The sequence below is a fragment of the Clytia hemisphaerica genome, unplaced genomic scaffold (assembly GCF_902728285.1).
Source record: "Clytia hemisphaerica strain Z4C2 unplaced genomic scaffold, Clytia hemisphaerica genome assembly, whole genome shotgun sequence".
In the NCBI taxonomy this organism is placed as follows: Eukaryota; Metazoa; Cnidaria; class Hydrozoa; order Leptothecata; family Clytiidae; genus Clytia; species Clytia hemisphaerica.
The window spans coordinates 61,730-75,085 of record NW_027103902.1 but is presented as its reverse complement, the minus strand read 5'-3'; the positions used below and the strand labels follow the sequence as shown (position 1 = coordinate 75,085).

General features: G+C 36.5%; 1 protein-coding gene across 1 annotated transcript; it reads right to left on the bottom strand.

The window, feature by feature from the left end:
- Window positions 1-826: 826 nt before the first annotated feature.
- On the bottom strand, window positions 827-4,081 carry LOC136808958 (salivary glue protein Sgs-3-like). The gene is made up of 4 exons (XM_067065531.1): window positions 3,844-4,081; window positions 3,156-3,380; window positions 2,099-2,698; window positions 827-1,572 (listed from the first exon to the last, which is right to left on the bottom strand). The coding sequence occupies exons 1-4, from the start codon at window positions 3,890-3,892 to the stop codon at window positions 1,319-1,321; spliced, it is 1,128 nt and encodes a 375-aa protein (XP_066921632.1). The 5' UTR covers window positions 3,893-4,081; the 3' UTR covers window positions 827-1,318.
- Between the last annotated feature and the right edge of the window lie 9,275 nt (window positions 4,082-13,356).

The window sequence follows — 13,356 nt, the reverse complement described above, 5'->3', positions numbered from 1 at the left end:
TTTTGAGATTTTTTCCAACCCCCCTGCTTATTCCAACCCCACCGGCTATTAGGTACCCGAGAGTAACTAAGGATCTCCTTCGTTTCTTGATCAGAAATTACATTGTAAACCAGCTCCCCGTGTGGAGCTCAGAATAGGCTTAACTACTTTAATGGAATAAACTTTCGCGGGGATTAAATTTCACGCGGGGACTTAATTTCGCGGATGGCACTATTGGGTGGCAATATTTTCACGATTTTGTGACTTTTACGTCAAATCATGCATGTTGGTTGTTGAAATACACATTATTAGCGCCTCTTTGATGCAAGTAACAATTCAAATAGTATTTATTTGACATATTTTTGTTTAGAAATATTTCGCGGATGAGGCCCTTCCAAATTTCCATTGGGACTTAATTTCGCGGATTTTCGCGGATGACACCCGAATCCGCGAAATCCGCGAAATTTAATCCCCGCTAAAGTTTATCCTATTAAAGTAAGGCTCCAATACAGCGCTACTGGTATATTTCAACCTCCTTCCCTGCGTATTATCTTTTGGCTTTTGATGCTTACTCATAGCGCTAGAAAATATTCTCTGGCGTCAATCAGTAACGTAAATAAAGCCTGTAATACACGGGGGCAAGGTTTTTCCTCATTAGCGATAGTATTTCGGCCGGTTTTTCATCGAATCTCTTATAGGAGGGTGTAACTAACTAGTCATTCTTTTAATGTGGTTGGCATCAAAATATTCAAAATGGGGTAATTTCTAACATTGTTAGGGGTATTTTTTATACAATCATTTAAATATAATGTTTAAAATTAATCTGATATTTCCGAAACAAAAAATAATGACAAATGATAAATAAAGAATAAATACTATAAGATAAATACCATATTAAGTAATTTGCTTGTAATTTGAAAATTTCATGTTTTTGTTATAAGAACGATTTCATCTGAAAATAAGGCTCAATTTTCGCAAAGCCTCAACTCCTTTTAATAAGTCATTTTTCAATACAGCCAAGCAAGCTCTTCAGCTGGAAGTAAAATATGCCAACGGTCTATGAATTCCCACCATTTTGAAAATTCAGAATTTTGTTTATGACTACGTGACACTCAACGGTTTCTGCAATTCGGATGGTTGTTCCGACCTCTTGATATCTTGAGATCTTAAACTGTTTTTTCTGTTCTGTAAATTGACTAACTCTCTCCCTCTAACTCGTATGATCATTCCTCCTTCGTGCTTCATCGTCTTCCCCATTTGCCTGTTATCTAAAAGCTGATGCCTTGATGAAAAAGTTCAATCTCCCTTCCTGATACCAAACATATTCTTTTTATTTATTTCAGTGTAACTGATTACGTTCACAGCACGTTTTAGAGCAATTAACGCGATTCCTATGTCTCTGTTCTAGATTTCCATGTTGGCAATTACGGCGGTTACAATCTAACGCGCGGTTTTTGAGATTTGCACATTTCTCGTTAGTAGGTCCATTACAGACACCACACGTCCGGATGCAAGTGGCTGTGTGTCCGATACAATTCGTTTCCGGGTTGAATAGACGGGGAACCATACAGTAGAAAGCCTTGTCACCACACACTACAAAATATGAAAATTAATATAAGTCGGTAATGTTTTAAATCAAGTTTTTATCAATACACCTTTTTGACCGTAGCTGCCAATTGCCGCGCGGGCATTTTTTTGTCCGTTTTACCACCCTAAAACCGTCCGAATTTTTTTCTCACCTATAGACAATAGAAAAAGGTGTAAAAAAAGGATTGGATCGAGTTTAGGGGGATAATCAAATAATAAAGTGGCACGCGCCTGACCGCGTGACTACGGTCGAAAAATTGATTAATTCTTTTCTGATGACAATTGAGGGATTATACCCAGAAGACACACAACGATGTTTTGACGTTTTTCTAACGTTCACAACGTCCATTTAACGTTAGATGAATGTTGAAACAACGTTGTGTGTCTTCTGTGTATAATCCCTCAACTGTTTTAATGTGAATGTGATAGATACCAGAAACTGATTAAAAGAACCTGTTGATGCTGTTGCCTGTTTGTTTTTATTTCTCAAACAACCCTATCAAGAATGAAAAAAAGGAAAAAGAGATCTTACCTCCATTAGGGATAGTTATCTTTGTTGTTTTGGGTCTCACAATTTTACGTTTTGTTGTAGAGGCTTTAGTGGTGGTCGTTGTTTTAGTCGTCTTTGGTTGTTTTGTTGTCGTGACAACAGGTGTTTGTGTGGCTGTCACTATTTTTGTCGCACATTTTATCGGACAAAAACATCGGACTATTTCTCCAATTATTTTTGAAAAACATTCCTTTCGTTGGACGGTTGCGCACGAACGATCGTCTGATTTGATTCTACATAAGTTGGTCGTTGTCGTGATGGGAGTGGTCGTTGTTGTCGTTGTTGGGTTGGTCGTTGTTGTTGTAGGAGTGGTCGTTGTTGTTGTGGGAGTGGTCGTTGTTGTTGTGGAGGTGGTCGTTGTTGTCGTTGGAGTGGTTGTTGTTGTTGTCGTAGGGGTTGTCGTTGTTGTAGTTGGAATGGTCGTTGTTGTAGTTGGAATGGTCGTTGTTGTCGTTGGAGTGGTCGTTGTCGTTCCCCCATTGCAAAAGCCACATGTCTGTTGACAATTTCTCTTCATCCAAAGACTTGTTCGACAATAATTTGTGTATCGGTTGCAGGCGTTGCTTTTATCGAAACACGTTCCTAGAAGAAGAATAGAGCATTCAGTCAGTCACGTTCACGACCGGAATTGAATTGAGCCGGAATCTATTGAAATACAACTTAGTCTTTAATCGTTGAAGCGAAAAATCGACACTCTCATACACGATGCATATATATCATATCATACATACTATTCGTACACTCCCATATTCAGTGAAAGTTCCTTTTAAATTTGAATTACAGAGCGTCAGCTGGACGTATTTTAAAGCCTTCTGGGTTTGCAGAACATAAAAACGTTTATAAGCTTCAGGAACTGAAAATTAGCATAATTTTAAAGCTAATACAGTGTATCCATAATTCCAACTTCTTTTATTCGAATCCTACCACATTCCAACTAAGTTCCAGTGGAATACAATCATGGATACTATTTTTACTGTAAAATCTCGTTAACCTAACCTAAAATAAAAATGCAGTTTGATAATATAGTAAATTAACCTACTAGCTCTTGTCGTGGAAGTCGTAGGGGTAGTCGTTGTGGTCGTTGTTGTTGTAGTTGTCGGTTCTTTCTTTGCTATATGTTGCCAACATTTTGATGAACATAAATTACGGCAATATATTTTGACGTACCCTTTACACGCACGTTTGACGTATCTCAGACCTTTAGGTTGGTGATAGTTGTTGCAACGCCAAATATTATCTTGACAAGGGTTCCATGCTGTCGTCACTGTTGTAAAGAAAGAAAAGGATGTACATCTTTATAAAATCTAATGAAAGTTCTCATTGAGCGATCACTGTTCTCGACTTTCTAATGTGCTCCGTTCTGCTTTGAACACAGAGTAAGTTGTATCTTGTAAGTGCAATGACTACCCTAGACGATCCTACCGTCTACACAAGATCACTAAAAAGGAAATAGTTTAGGAGGCGTGATAAATTCGGGCGGAGTAAGCAGTGGCGGAGGTGTTTGTTCGAAACTCTACCGCTACTTTTTTCCCGTAAACCGCCCTGACGCCCTGACTCTACACTTATATATTTTCCCGCGGTTACAGACCCTCTAAAATGGACGATAACATCCTCTTTGACTACCCTTCCTAGCTACTTGATGATATTCATGATGTAACGTCTTCTACGGAATCATGGCTGGCTACAAAATCGATAATCGTTTTTAGAGGCTGCGAAATTAGACTTACCCAAAATTGTTGTCGCTAACATCATCATATTTGTCAATAACATTTTCATTTCTCCTTGAGTATTCTTTAACGTATCGCTTAATCGTGGAAACTCCTTGTTAATCTCAGATGGTTCTCAAAAAATAAAACTTTGGTCCAATTAACGTGTAAGCTCTATTGATAAAATAGTTACTCGCAGCTAAAAAACAAAGCTCTCTGTCACCTTTAGCCTAAGCAGAAATTATGAACATCTATCTGCTCGTTGCATTGATGCAATAAATCGATTTCATAAACCACGATGTACGAGTATTTATAGGAGAGTTTTAATTGCGATTAGTAATTAGATTGTTCATTTTTGGCTCATCTGGTTTCTTAATTTTCCCAAACTTCCTTCCCGTTTGAAAACCAAGTGTTTCATCTTTTGATTACGCACGCGCTTATTTTTTTCGTGGTTATTGTTTATAAGAACTTGAGTAGCAATTGTAAGTTAGTTCTTCTCCGTATTTCGCTCGAATTTTTTCGAATTATCTTTCTTTTCTTCTTTGTTATTCTACACGTTTAAAAAAAACATCAAAATTTTTTGAAGCCTTCGGATGTTCTTAACATGTTCTTATTTTCACCGTTTTTTTTTTAATTTCTTTGTTCATTTTCCTAAGAAATCGGGTGTTTTAGAGTCTGTGAAGCTTTAAAATGTTCTTAACTTTTTCTTAGTATTTTGGCCATCGAAGCCTTATGTTCTTTTAAATGAATTGATTTGCTTCGTTATACACTTTTTTGTAATAACTAGCTTGTTAACTGACTCATTTCTTAGATGTATCATTTCAATTTCAATTCATCAAGTCTAATTGCATGTCGTCGAATAGCAAAACTATCTGGCTCTGGCTTATTTCTTTTTAACGATCGGCAAAACATCCTTTGCTGAAGCGATTGCCATCATGAAAATCGGAAAATCGGAAAGATCGATTTCATCGGAAAATTCGAGTTGCCAATCAATAACGTATAAAATTTGCCTTAAAATCAGAGAATTGAACTTTCTTTATATATTAATGAAAGAAAATTTTGAGGCTTGCTTTTTGCCAAGGCGGTGGTTTCGTCCGATCGAATCGATGTGCAATCGCTGTAATTTCTCATGCCAATTCTTTCGTCTTAACGCCTTCAGATTTCAATTTCCTAATTTTTCTTTTTCAATATTCATTCATTCATTGATCGATTCTAAAACTGATTTCCTTTAAGATCCCATTACTAGAGAGCCTTGGCACATACAATTGAAAATTGTCTAAGCTCTACAATTTATGTAATAGTTTATTTCAAGTTGACGAACAGTTAGCAACAAAGGCTAATAAAGATCAATAATAATGTCAGCATTATACCTGTCTATTCTTAAGTGCACAGCGCGTTCCAAAAAATTATCCAGTGTAAAATTAACACAGTTGACACAGCGACTTATTAGATAATACTTTGGAACTTTGTACTACCGATGATACAAACAGCTTTTGTGGGGATAAAAATTCATATTGAAATCCCAATGGGGATAGAGATTCTATTATTCAAAGGTTAAAAAATCCAGTTGGGATGGTTTTGGAGTGCAATTTTTAAACATGGAATTTCGGATGGGGACGAAATCAAAGTCAATTTCCCAGTGGGGCTGGGGACGCAGTGGGCCTGTAACACAGGGGTGTGGTACTGGTTGTTTTGGTATTTTGATGAACATATGTGTTTTTAAGGTCATTCTCCAATTCTAGAATATTGTATCACAATTTATTTCTTCCCATTTAGAACAAACATATGATTTCAAAAGTGGGCGTATAACATTTCTTCAACCCTTATTTAAAAAAGTCCGCCAGTAATGTTTCTTATATATAAGAAACATATTATTTGTCAACCATTTCTGTTTACTTATCATTAAAATAACGGATCGGAACTCGCAAACGACCGGTAACGCCCTCCGTTCGCTGCATTCCGCCTGCATTGATTACTCCTTGTTAATGGATGACAGGTTTTAGACAGAATAATCTTAAAGATAGGAAAAGATCGGAAAGATCTTAATGACTCCATCGTTGGATGTTTATCATTTTTTTCAACGAGCGAGTTTCATGCAGGGAAATCAGATCTTCTCTTGTACATTTGAAACTTTAAGTTATATACTTTTATTGAAAGAAAACTTTTTAAATTTTGCAGGAAAATCAGTAACATAACCAATATGATTTTAACAACTCCAATACTTCGAAACTTCGAAATATTTGTTGACTGTGGAATTAGTCAACAACCAAACCATCGAATAATCATACTGTGAGGTGCAAGTATTACAGCCTCGAGCCTTTTTATGAGGTAATCCTTTCTTACAGGCATTATTTTTTATTATGTAAAGGAACATCAAATTTGGCATTGACAGGGTTTTTATTTCGGCCCGGCGAACGGCAAATTTCGCCGGTCCAAGGCACGAAAAAAATACAATTCGTCGTTTAAAAAAGTTCGGTTCACCGTCTCAAGTACATATTTACGCTAATTAATACACTACGCTTACTAAGAATTCGCCGGCCTAGAATCTAGAAATCGCTAGAGTTAATTTCTCATTCGCCAGTCTACCAAAAACAAAGCAAAACTGCTGCATTTATGTTTTTATCGTTAAAATAACGGATCGGAACTCACAAATGACCGGTAACGCCCTCCGTTAGATGCATTCCGCCTGCACTGATTAGTCCTTCTTAATGGATGCAAGTGTTTTAGGACGGAAAAATCGTAAGATCTTAATGCTTCTTTCGTAGGATGTTTTTCGTGCCTGCAACGAAAGAGAGAGAGAAAGTCATATATGATATATAGAATCGTGTCACTTATCATGACGTAACCTTTTTTATGATATCATCTTATAGTGTGAGTAACTTACAGATTGCATTTTAGGGCGGGCCCCATAAACTTGAGATTGACATTTCTTATGGCATTGGAAATTTTATTGAAGATGAATAGTAAATTTTGATTCGGCCACCCATCTGGTTTGTAATTTACGGACCGAAACATAAATTTGGCTTCGACCCAATAAGTTATACCATGTGAAGAATATCAGATCTTTTCAGCTTGTTTATGTGTTTTCACTCTCCTTTGCAGAGAATGAACTCTGATACATTTCTGGTTTAAATTATTCCCTCGTGAAAATATATTTGATTGTCTACATTGAAGGTTTTGTTTTTACATTAGTGTTCCCGTTTCATATCAGACACATATTTCATATCGGGACAGTGTCTGCCTATTATTATATTGTGCTGATATAAACAAAAAAATGGTTTTTTTCCTCATTCTGACCAATCTTGCTCCACATTCATGTCAATTCAATGTTAAAATGCTTGTAAATTAAAATTGATGAGTAAGCAAACGATGTCACTCTTATTTAAAAACAAAACCTTTAAATCTGATATGCCTAATCGAGCTTCAAAATAAAATAATTCCTTTCAGTCCTTTTCCTTACAATGAACGTAATATTCTATTTTGATAGTCTTCTTCATATTACATCCACGGAACTTTTGTTATGCATCACTATTTTATCCAAAAAAATGTAAACATAAACAAAAAACTCTAAATAAACAACCGGACGAAGGAAGCTTCTTAATTTCGGACAATATTCTTTACATTTATTAATATCTGAGATTCTTTCTTATTCCTTTCCTTTCAATGTTGTATACACGTTTTTCTTATAAGAACATTCAAAATTAGGATGTTCTTAACTTTTTGAGTTTTAAGCCTAAAAATGTTCTTAAGATGTTCTTATTTTCCACCATTTTGTTGAGCATTTTTGTCCATTTTCCTAAGAAATTGGTGTTTTAGAGTATGTAAAGCCTTAAAATGTTCTTAACTTGTTCTTAACATTTTTGATATCGAAGCCTTATGCTCATATATGTAGTTTGTTCTTATAAAAAAAGAACGTGTACGTAGTATCTTTTTTGTATTGAAAACTGGATTTCTTCTTCGAATCCAATATGCGTCTTATTGTAAAACGGGATGGGTATAAATATTTTGTCTTATTATTTCTATTGATTATTTTGATATCAAAAGTATTCTAGGTATTACCAACGTGGATATCCTTGATATAACGACCACTGCTTGTAGTGTCTGCAGTATGGTATTTTTCACTGTAAGGCCTATATTCTGCTACTTCCGATGGCGATATTTGAATGGATGTCTGATGTCTTAGACCCCTGCACTACCACTAGACATATTGGTTATACAAATTAAATTGAGAAATGTTTTTTTTATAAGAACAAAAGGCTTCAAAGACAAAATTAAGAAGTTAAGAACTCAATATCTTATAGGGGAGTCAGAAGGTTTCGAAAATTTTGCACGTTTTCTAAAAACCTTTTGTAAAAATTTTTATCTATCTCTGAAAAACTCTTTGTCTTTTGTATTATAAAACAAAAATAATTTTTAATTTTGACCCCTTTATTGAAAACTCGCCACCCTTCAGTTTCTCACGGGATTATAAGACACAGGTGATATTGAAGGATACGGCCACGCTGAACTTATCTGATATTCCGATGGTAGATTAGTGGCCGCCCACGCTAAAGCTCTAAAGGGGCGGGCCATTGCCCATCGAAGAGGAATGGTAGTCGGCCTCTGATGTGCCCAATCAGGTTCAACTACCATTGGGTATAAAGCTAAAAAAAATTGGGTTGAACCCGTCGATCCCCGAAAACTAGGGTTGGGGTCCAACCTACTACTTACTACTACCTCAAAATGTTTCCTAATGATTCGCTGTTTGAGGCTGTTGATGCTAACTGTGCTGTAGGAAGCATTTTGATGTTGGAGAGGGGGTTTGAGTAACACTTCGAGGGGGGATTTGAAAAACTAGACCTCTAAATTTCTGGAGAATACACCAAAAATCATTAAATTCAAGCAAAAAACGATGTCTGAAAAATTTATTGGCTGCTACTGCACCGGTTCAGCAAGTGAAAATTCAGGTATAAAAGTGGTGCCGTGCCTTTTGTGTAGGAAGTGAAATGAAAAGGGACCTTGGCATCACCCTCGGTACGCCCTCGGTGGTAAATTTAATCCACTTTGGAGAATTTAAATCAATACAAAAATCAAATTGAGTTAGCAATCTGACGTTACTGATAGTGATAACTGATGGAAAATTCTGAATGAATTTGGCAACCCAATAAGACAAAACTTAATTAATTGGTAATCCGAAATTGATTCCTTCTGGATATTTGCTAAATTCCTACTGGTAGCTTCCCATTGATAACTGTACGTTTATCCAGTGTGAACCATTAGGGAACAAGGCCAGCAGTGGCGTTGTGGCAGGGGGGCCGGGTTTTTTGAATGGGCGCCAAAGAGCAAGGGGCGCCAAAAGAAATTTTTTAAACACCCCAATCTTAAAAATCATACTTTATGACCTTAAATTGCGCCCCAGGACCAATTTTACTGAGATTATTTTAAATTACTTGCAATTTTTTTTCGCTTGCAATAAAGTTAATTGGTAACTTCCTTGCAATCTAGCTAATTTACAAGTTTTTTTTTGTTTGTGTACACTATAGCATTATTAAATGAAAATCTAACTGCGCCCCAATACCCATTTGCTGACAACAATATTGAAATCATAAAAATCAATTTTTTTGCTCGCTTCGGCTCGCATTACACTGTTTCTTTAAGTTCCTTTTCACTCTAATAAGTATCAAATTTGTCAATTTTTATTTATAGTGATTTAGGGTATCTTGGCAGTCGATTTTCAAAAATTTTCTACTCGGCCCCAACCATGATGGGGCCTGTTTTTCACCTTTCCATTCATCAAAGATATATCTACTCTTATCCACTAAATATTTCCTTCCTCATTATGCCTAGGCAAACGAATTAGTAAAAGTTCAGAAACTGGTGGGTGGGGGTGCCACTTTGGAAAATTGGGGGTGCCATTTAAAAAAATTTACTTTGGCCCCTCAAGAAAAATTTTTCCCAAAACGCCACTGAAGGCCAGTGTACTCTCGCCTCATTGACGGGCTTCCCAATTTCTAGTCTATCATGACATTGGCGAAGTTAAATTTGCTCCTATTTAAAATCCAAGTATGAATGGCTGTATTGATCACGATCTGGTTCTTTTCTCTAATTAATTAAATGGACAGAGTGAAAATTAATGTTTCTTGATTGAAAAACTGATACCAATTAAACTGCACACGCGTCATCAAAGACGTTGCTTCATCATTCAATTTCAGGAAATACTTTCCCACGAAAGTTGAACAGAGCTTCAATGTTTTGTATCGTCTCATTTGGACATTGGGCAATACATCACGATTAAAAGATCTTTCGTGTATATATGCCAGACTTGAATCTTGAAGTTAAGGGTTTTAGTCTTGAATTTTGAATTCCCAAACAAGGAGGTGGCCTCACTAGAGGAAGGTTGAGGGTATTCTCTATCTCTCCACCTACGGAGCCGATTTCCCAAACCCGATTACAAAAATCAGATGATATCAACGTCAGCGATTGTCTGGATGGCCTTATTTTACTGTATTTTCAAAGTAGCGTCGAAAGGATTCTTTTGACGACGCAATCCTAAATGTCGTTCCGTCTTTGTCTAGCTCCTCCCTGGGAACGACAGCTAAAATTCGAACAACAACAAAGGCTTTGTTGGCCAAACTTCATTAATAAAATTTCCTTGTAAAAGATATTTTGTGACCAAAATTGAATCCCAAATCTAACCGCGGGCAACTCCCACCTCAGATGAATTCTCGAATTGATTAAAAAATCCACTCCTGACCGTTTAATGAAGTAATGGTCTATATTTTTACCTCAAGCAACTAGAATTCTCACAATTTACAATAAAGTCTTGTTAAATATTTCCTTTGAGAAGGAAATATTTGTTAAAACGGTAATTTTTCTTCTCCTTCTTCAAGTCTAACGCTCGGTTTTGGTCAATTTCGTGAGTTTGTACATGAGTCTCTTTTTAAATCAAGCTCCGGCGGTAAAAACAGTACGAAGTTCTTTTTTTCGAGGCGGAAGACGTCATTTCTTCGAAAAACGTCTATGGTAGATATCCGTACGGCGCTCTATTCTCCTTGTCGATCGGGCAACGTCGGCCGTTTCAGAAGCGTATTGTTGATCGGACCATACTGCTTTGTTTCTAACTGTCAAACCAAAGATGGCAGAAAATAGACAACAACTTTTGCTCTTTCGCTACTTTTCTTTGCTTTGGTTTTTATGCTTTGATGAGTTGAATTGGATCATGATTTTTGAAAGATTGTCACAAGGAATGGTCGATAGTGAACTTTTCTTAATATTTCTTTCTGGATTTGATGTTTCGTTCAAATTCTGTTGGTTTGGAATGAGCTGGAATGAGAGATGATGTAATCTCTTGGTCTTGGAAAAACAGGACATTTTATCAACTTTCACAACAAACTAACTTCCATTTTGTTTGTATATTTACATAAATAGTACGAAGGCAAGTGACTGTGAATAAATCTGACCATTTTATACCTGAAAAATTACACTATTGCAATAATGAAAAAAGTTTGCACCCAACGAATGCAGCAAATGCGCCGGCAAATGCAACAATGGGAATGGTTGATGAACTGATTTTAGCTAAAAATTTAAACATGGAGCAAATCTGACTGGTTAATGATTGAATTTTGGTTTTTTTATCTGCAACAATGAATTAAACTGCTGTAGTGACAGTTAGTGAAAACTCGTTGCAGTTATAAGTTTCAAATTTTAAAGCTGATAACCGGATCCGGAACACCACGGCCCCAATATGAAGAATGTTATGTTATACTTCTTAAAAGGTTTATTGCATTGAATATGGATGTAAATAATTTGAAATCACCTCACATATTATTAAAATTTTTCTTGAACTTGGAGATTTTCTTCCCCGCGTGCAACGTGTGTTTTAAACGTGGAAACATTTGTCGTGAATTTGGAGATTTTCTTACCATCAACTGCTCCAACTTGGACTATCTGACAAAACATGGGACGGCAATTTGGCCACCATTTCACCGGACTTCCAAAGTCATTTGATTTGAGTTAATGAACAGCGTATTAAAAAAATGGCAAAACGATGGAGCGTTTGACATCACTCGCGCTGCAAGTTACACACACGTTATTTGTTAATCCCATCGGGCGATAGGCTGTTAGGCGGCGGGGGTTCTCTAATTGGGCTCTTCCAGAAAAAATCCGTTCATGGAGGGTGGTGGATGAATTGTCCAGGGGTATTGAAAAAATACCAAAAAATTGCAATGTCCAGGGGGTAAATTCCAATGTCCAGGGGTAATTTTTTGTGTCCAAGGGGTTGATTTGATGTTTGTCCAGGGGTATAACCCGTGTCCAGGGGGTTAAAAATCTAAATGTCCAGGGGTAATTCATGAAAAAAAATATAATCCTATCCTCACCCCCCCCCCCATGAACAGATTTTTTTTCTGGAAGAGCCCATTCTCCGATCGGCACTATCAGTGAAAGTTATCGTTACATGTTACGAAAGGAAGTATGATTGATAGGCTTGGTGGAGTTATCAAAACAAATTTGTTGTCAAAGAGATTTAACAAGTTAGTGAAAATACAGACCAGATATCAAACAGTCCCATGTTTCGACCGATCGTCCCAAGTTAAAGCAGTTGATGGTATGTACATTTAAAACGTGGAAACTTTTGTGATAAATTTGGAGATTTTCTTACACGTGCATTCAAAACATGGAAAACTTTTGTCGTGAGCTTGACATTTTCTTCCACATGCATTTAAAAAATGAAGAAAACTCAAGTGATTTCCTGGCATGACAATTTATTTTCTTTTCTGACATTTTTTTGGAAATTTTGATTGTTTCCAAGTATGTGACATTTTTTGCTCTTGCAGCATGCTTTTAGAAATCATAAAATGGCCTCTGTTTGGGGAATTTATTCCTATCGCCATTCTTTCAGATTATGAAATGTTTCCCAGTATGAGATTTTTTTTTGGACCTACCTTAAGGTAGTCCTTTAAATTAACCCTTGTCCGTTCGTCCGTCCGTTCGTTCGTCTGTTGCCAGCTTTTCTCGGGATCGGCTCATTAGTTTTTTCTAATTTTTTGCACAATGATGTAAAATGGCAATACCCAAAATGTGACGGAGCCCGATTTTCGAAAAAAAATTTTTTCCGGTCGCCAGGTCCGGAAATGTCCCGGAAAAAGCGGTTTTTTGGGATTTTCTCGAGATTTTATCATTAGTTTTTTCTGATTTTTTGTACATAGAGGCGCCTTAGTACTACCGAAAAGATGTTGAAAACTGCTTTTCGAAAAAAAAATTTTTCCGGCCTGTAGAACTGGAAATGTTCCGGAAATCGCCGTTTTTCGTATTTCCGTGACACTTTTTCAACTTATTTGACCGTTTTTTTACAGAAAAAGGTTCTCTGTGGTGATACCCAAAACTTTGCATCATTTAATTTTCAATAAAATAATTTGTTCAATCCGGAACTCCTTAAAAATCGCCGGAACAGCCGAAAACCGGCGTAAAACAGATATCCTTCATTTTTTCGAGTTATACTTGACAGATTTTCTTGATTTTTTGCACAATGATGCAAAATGGCAATGCCCAAAATGT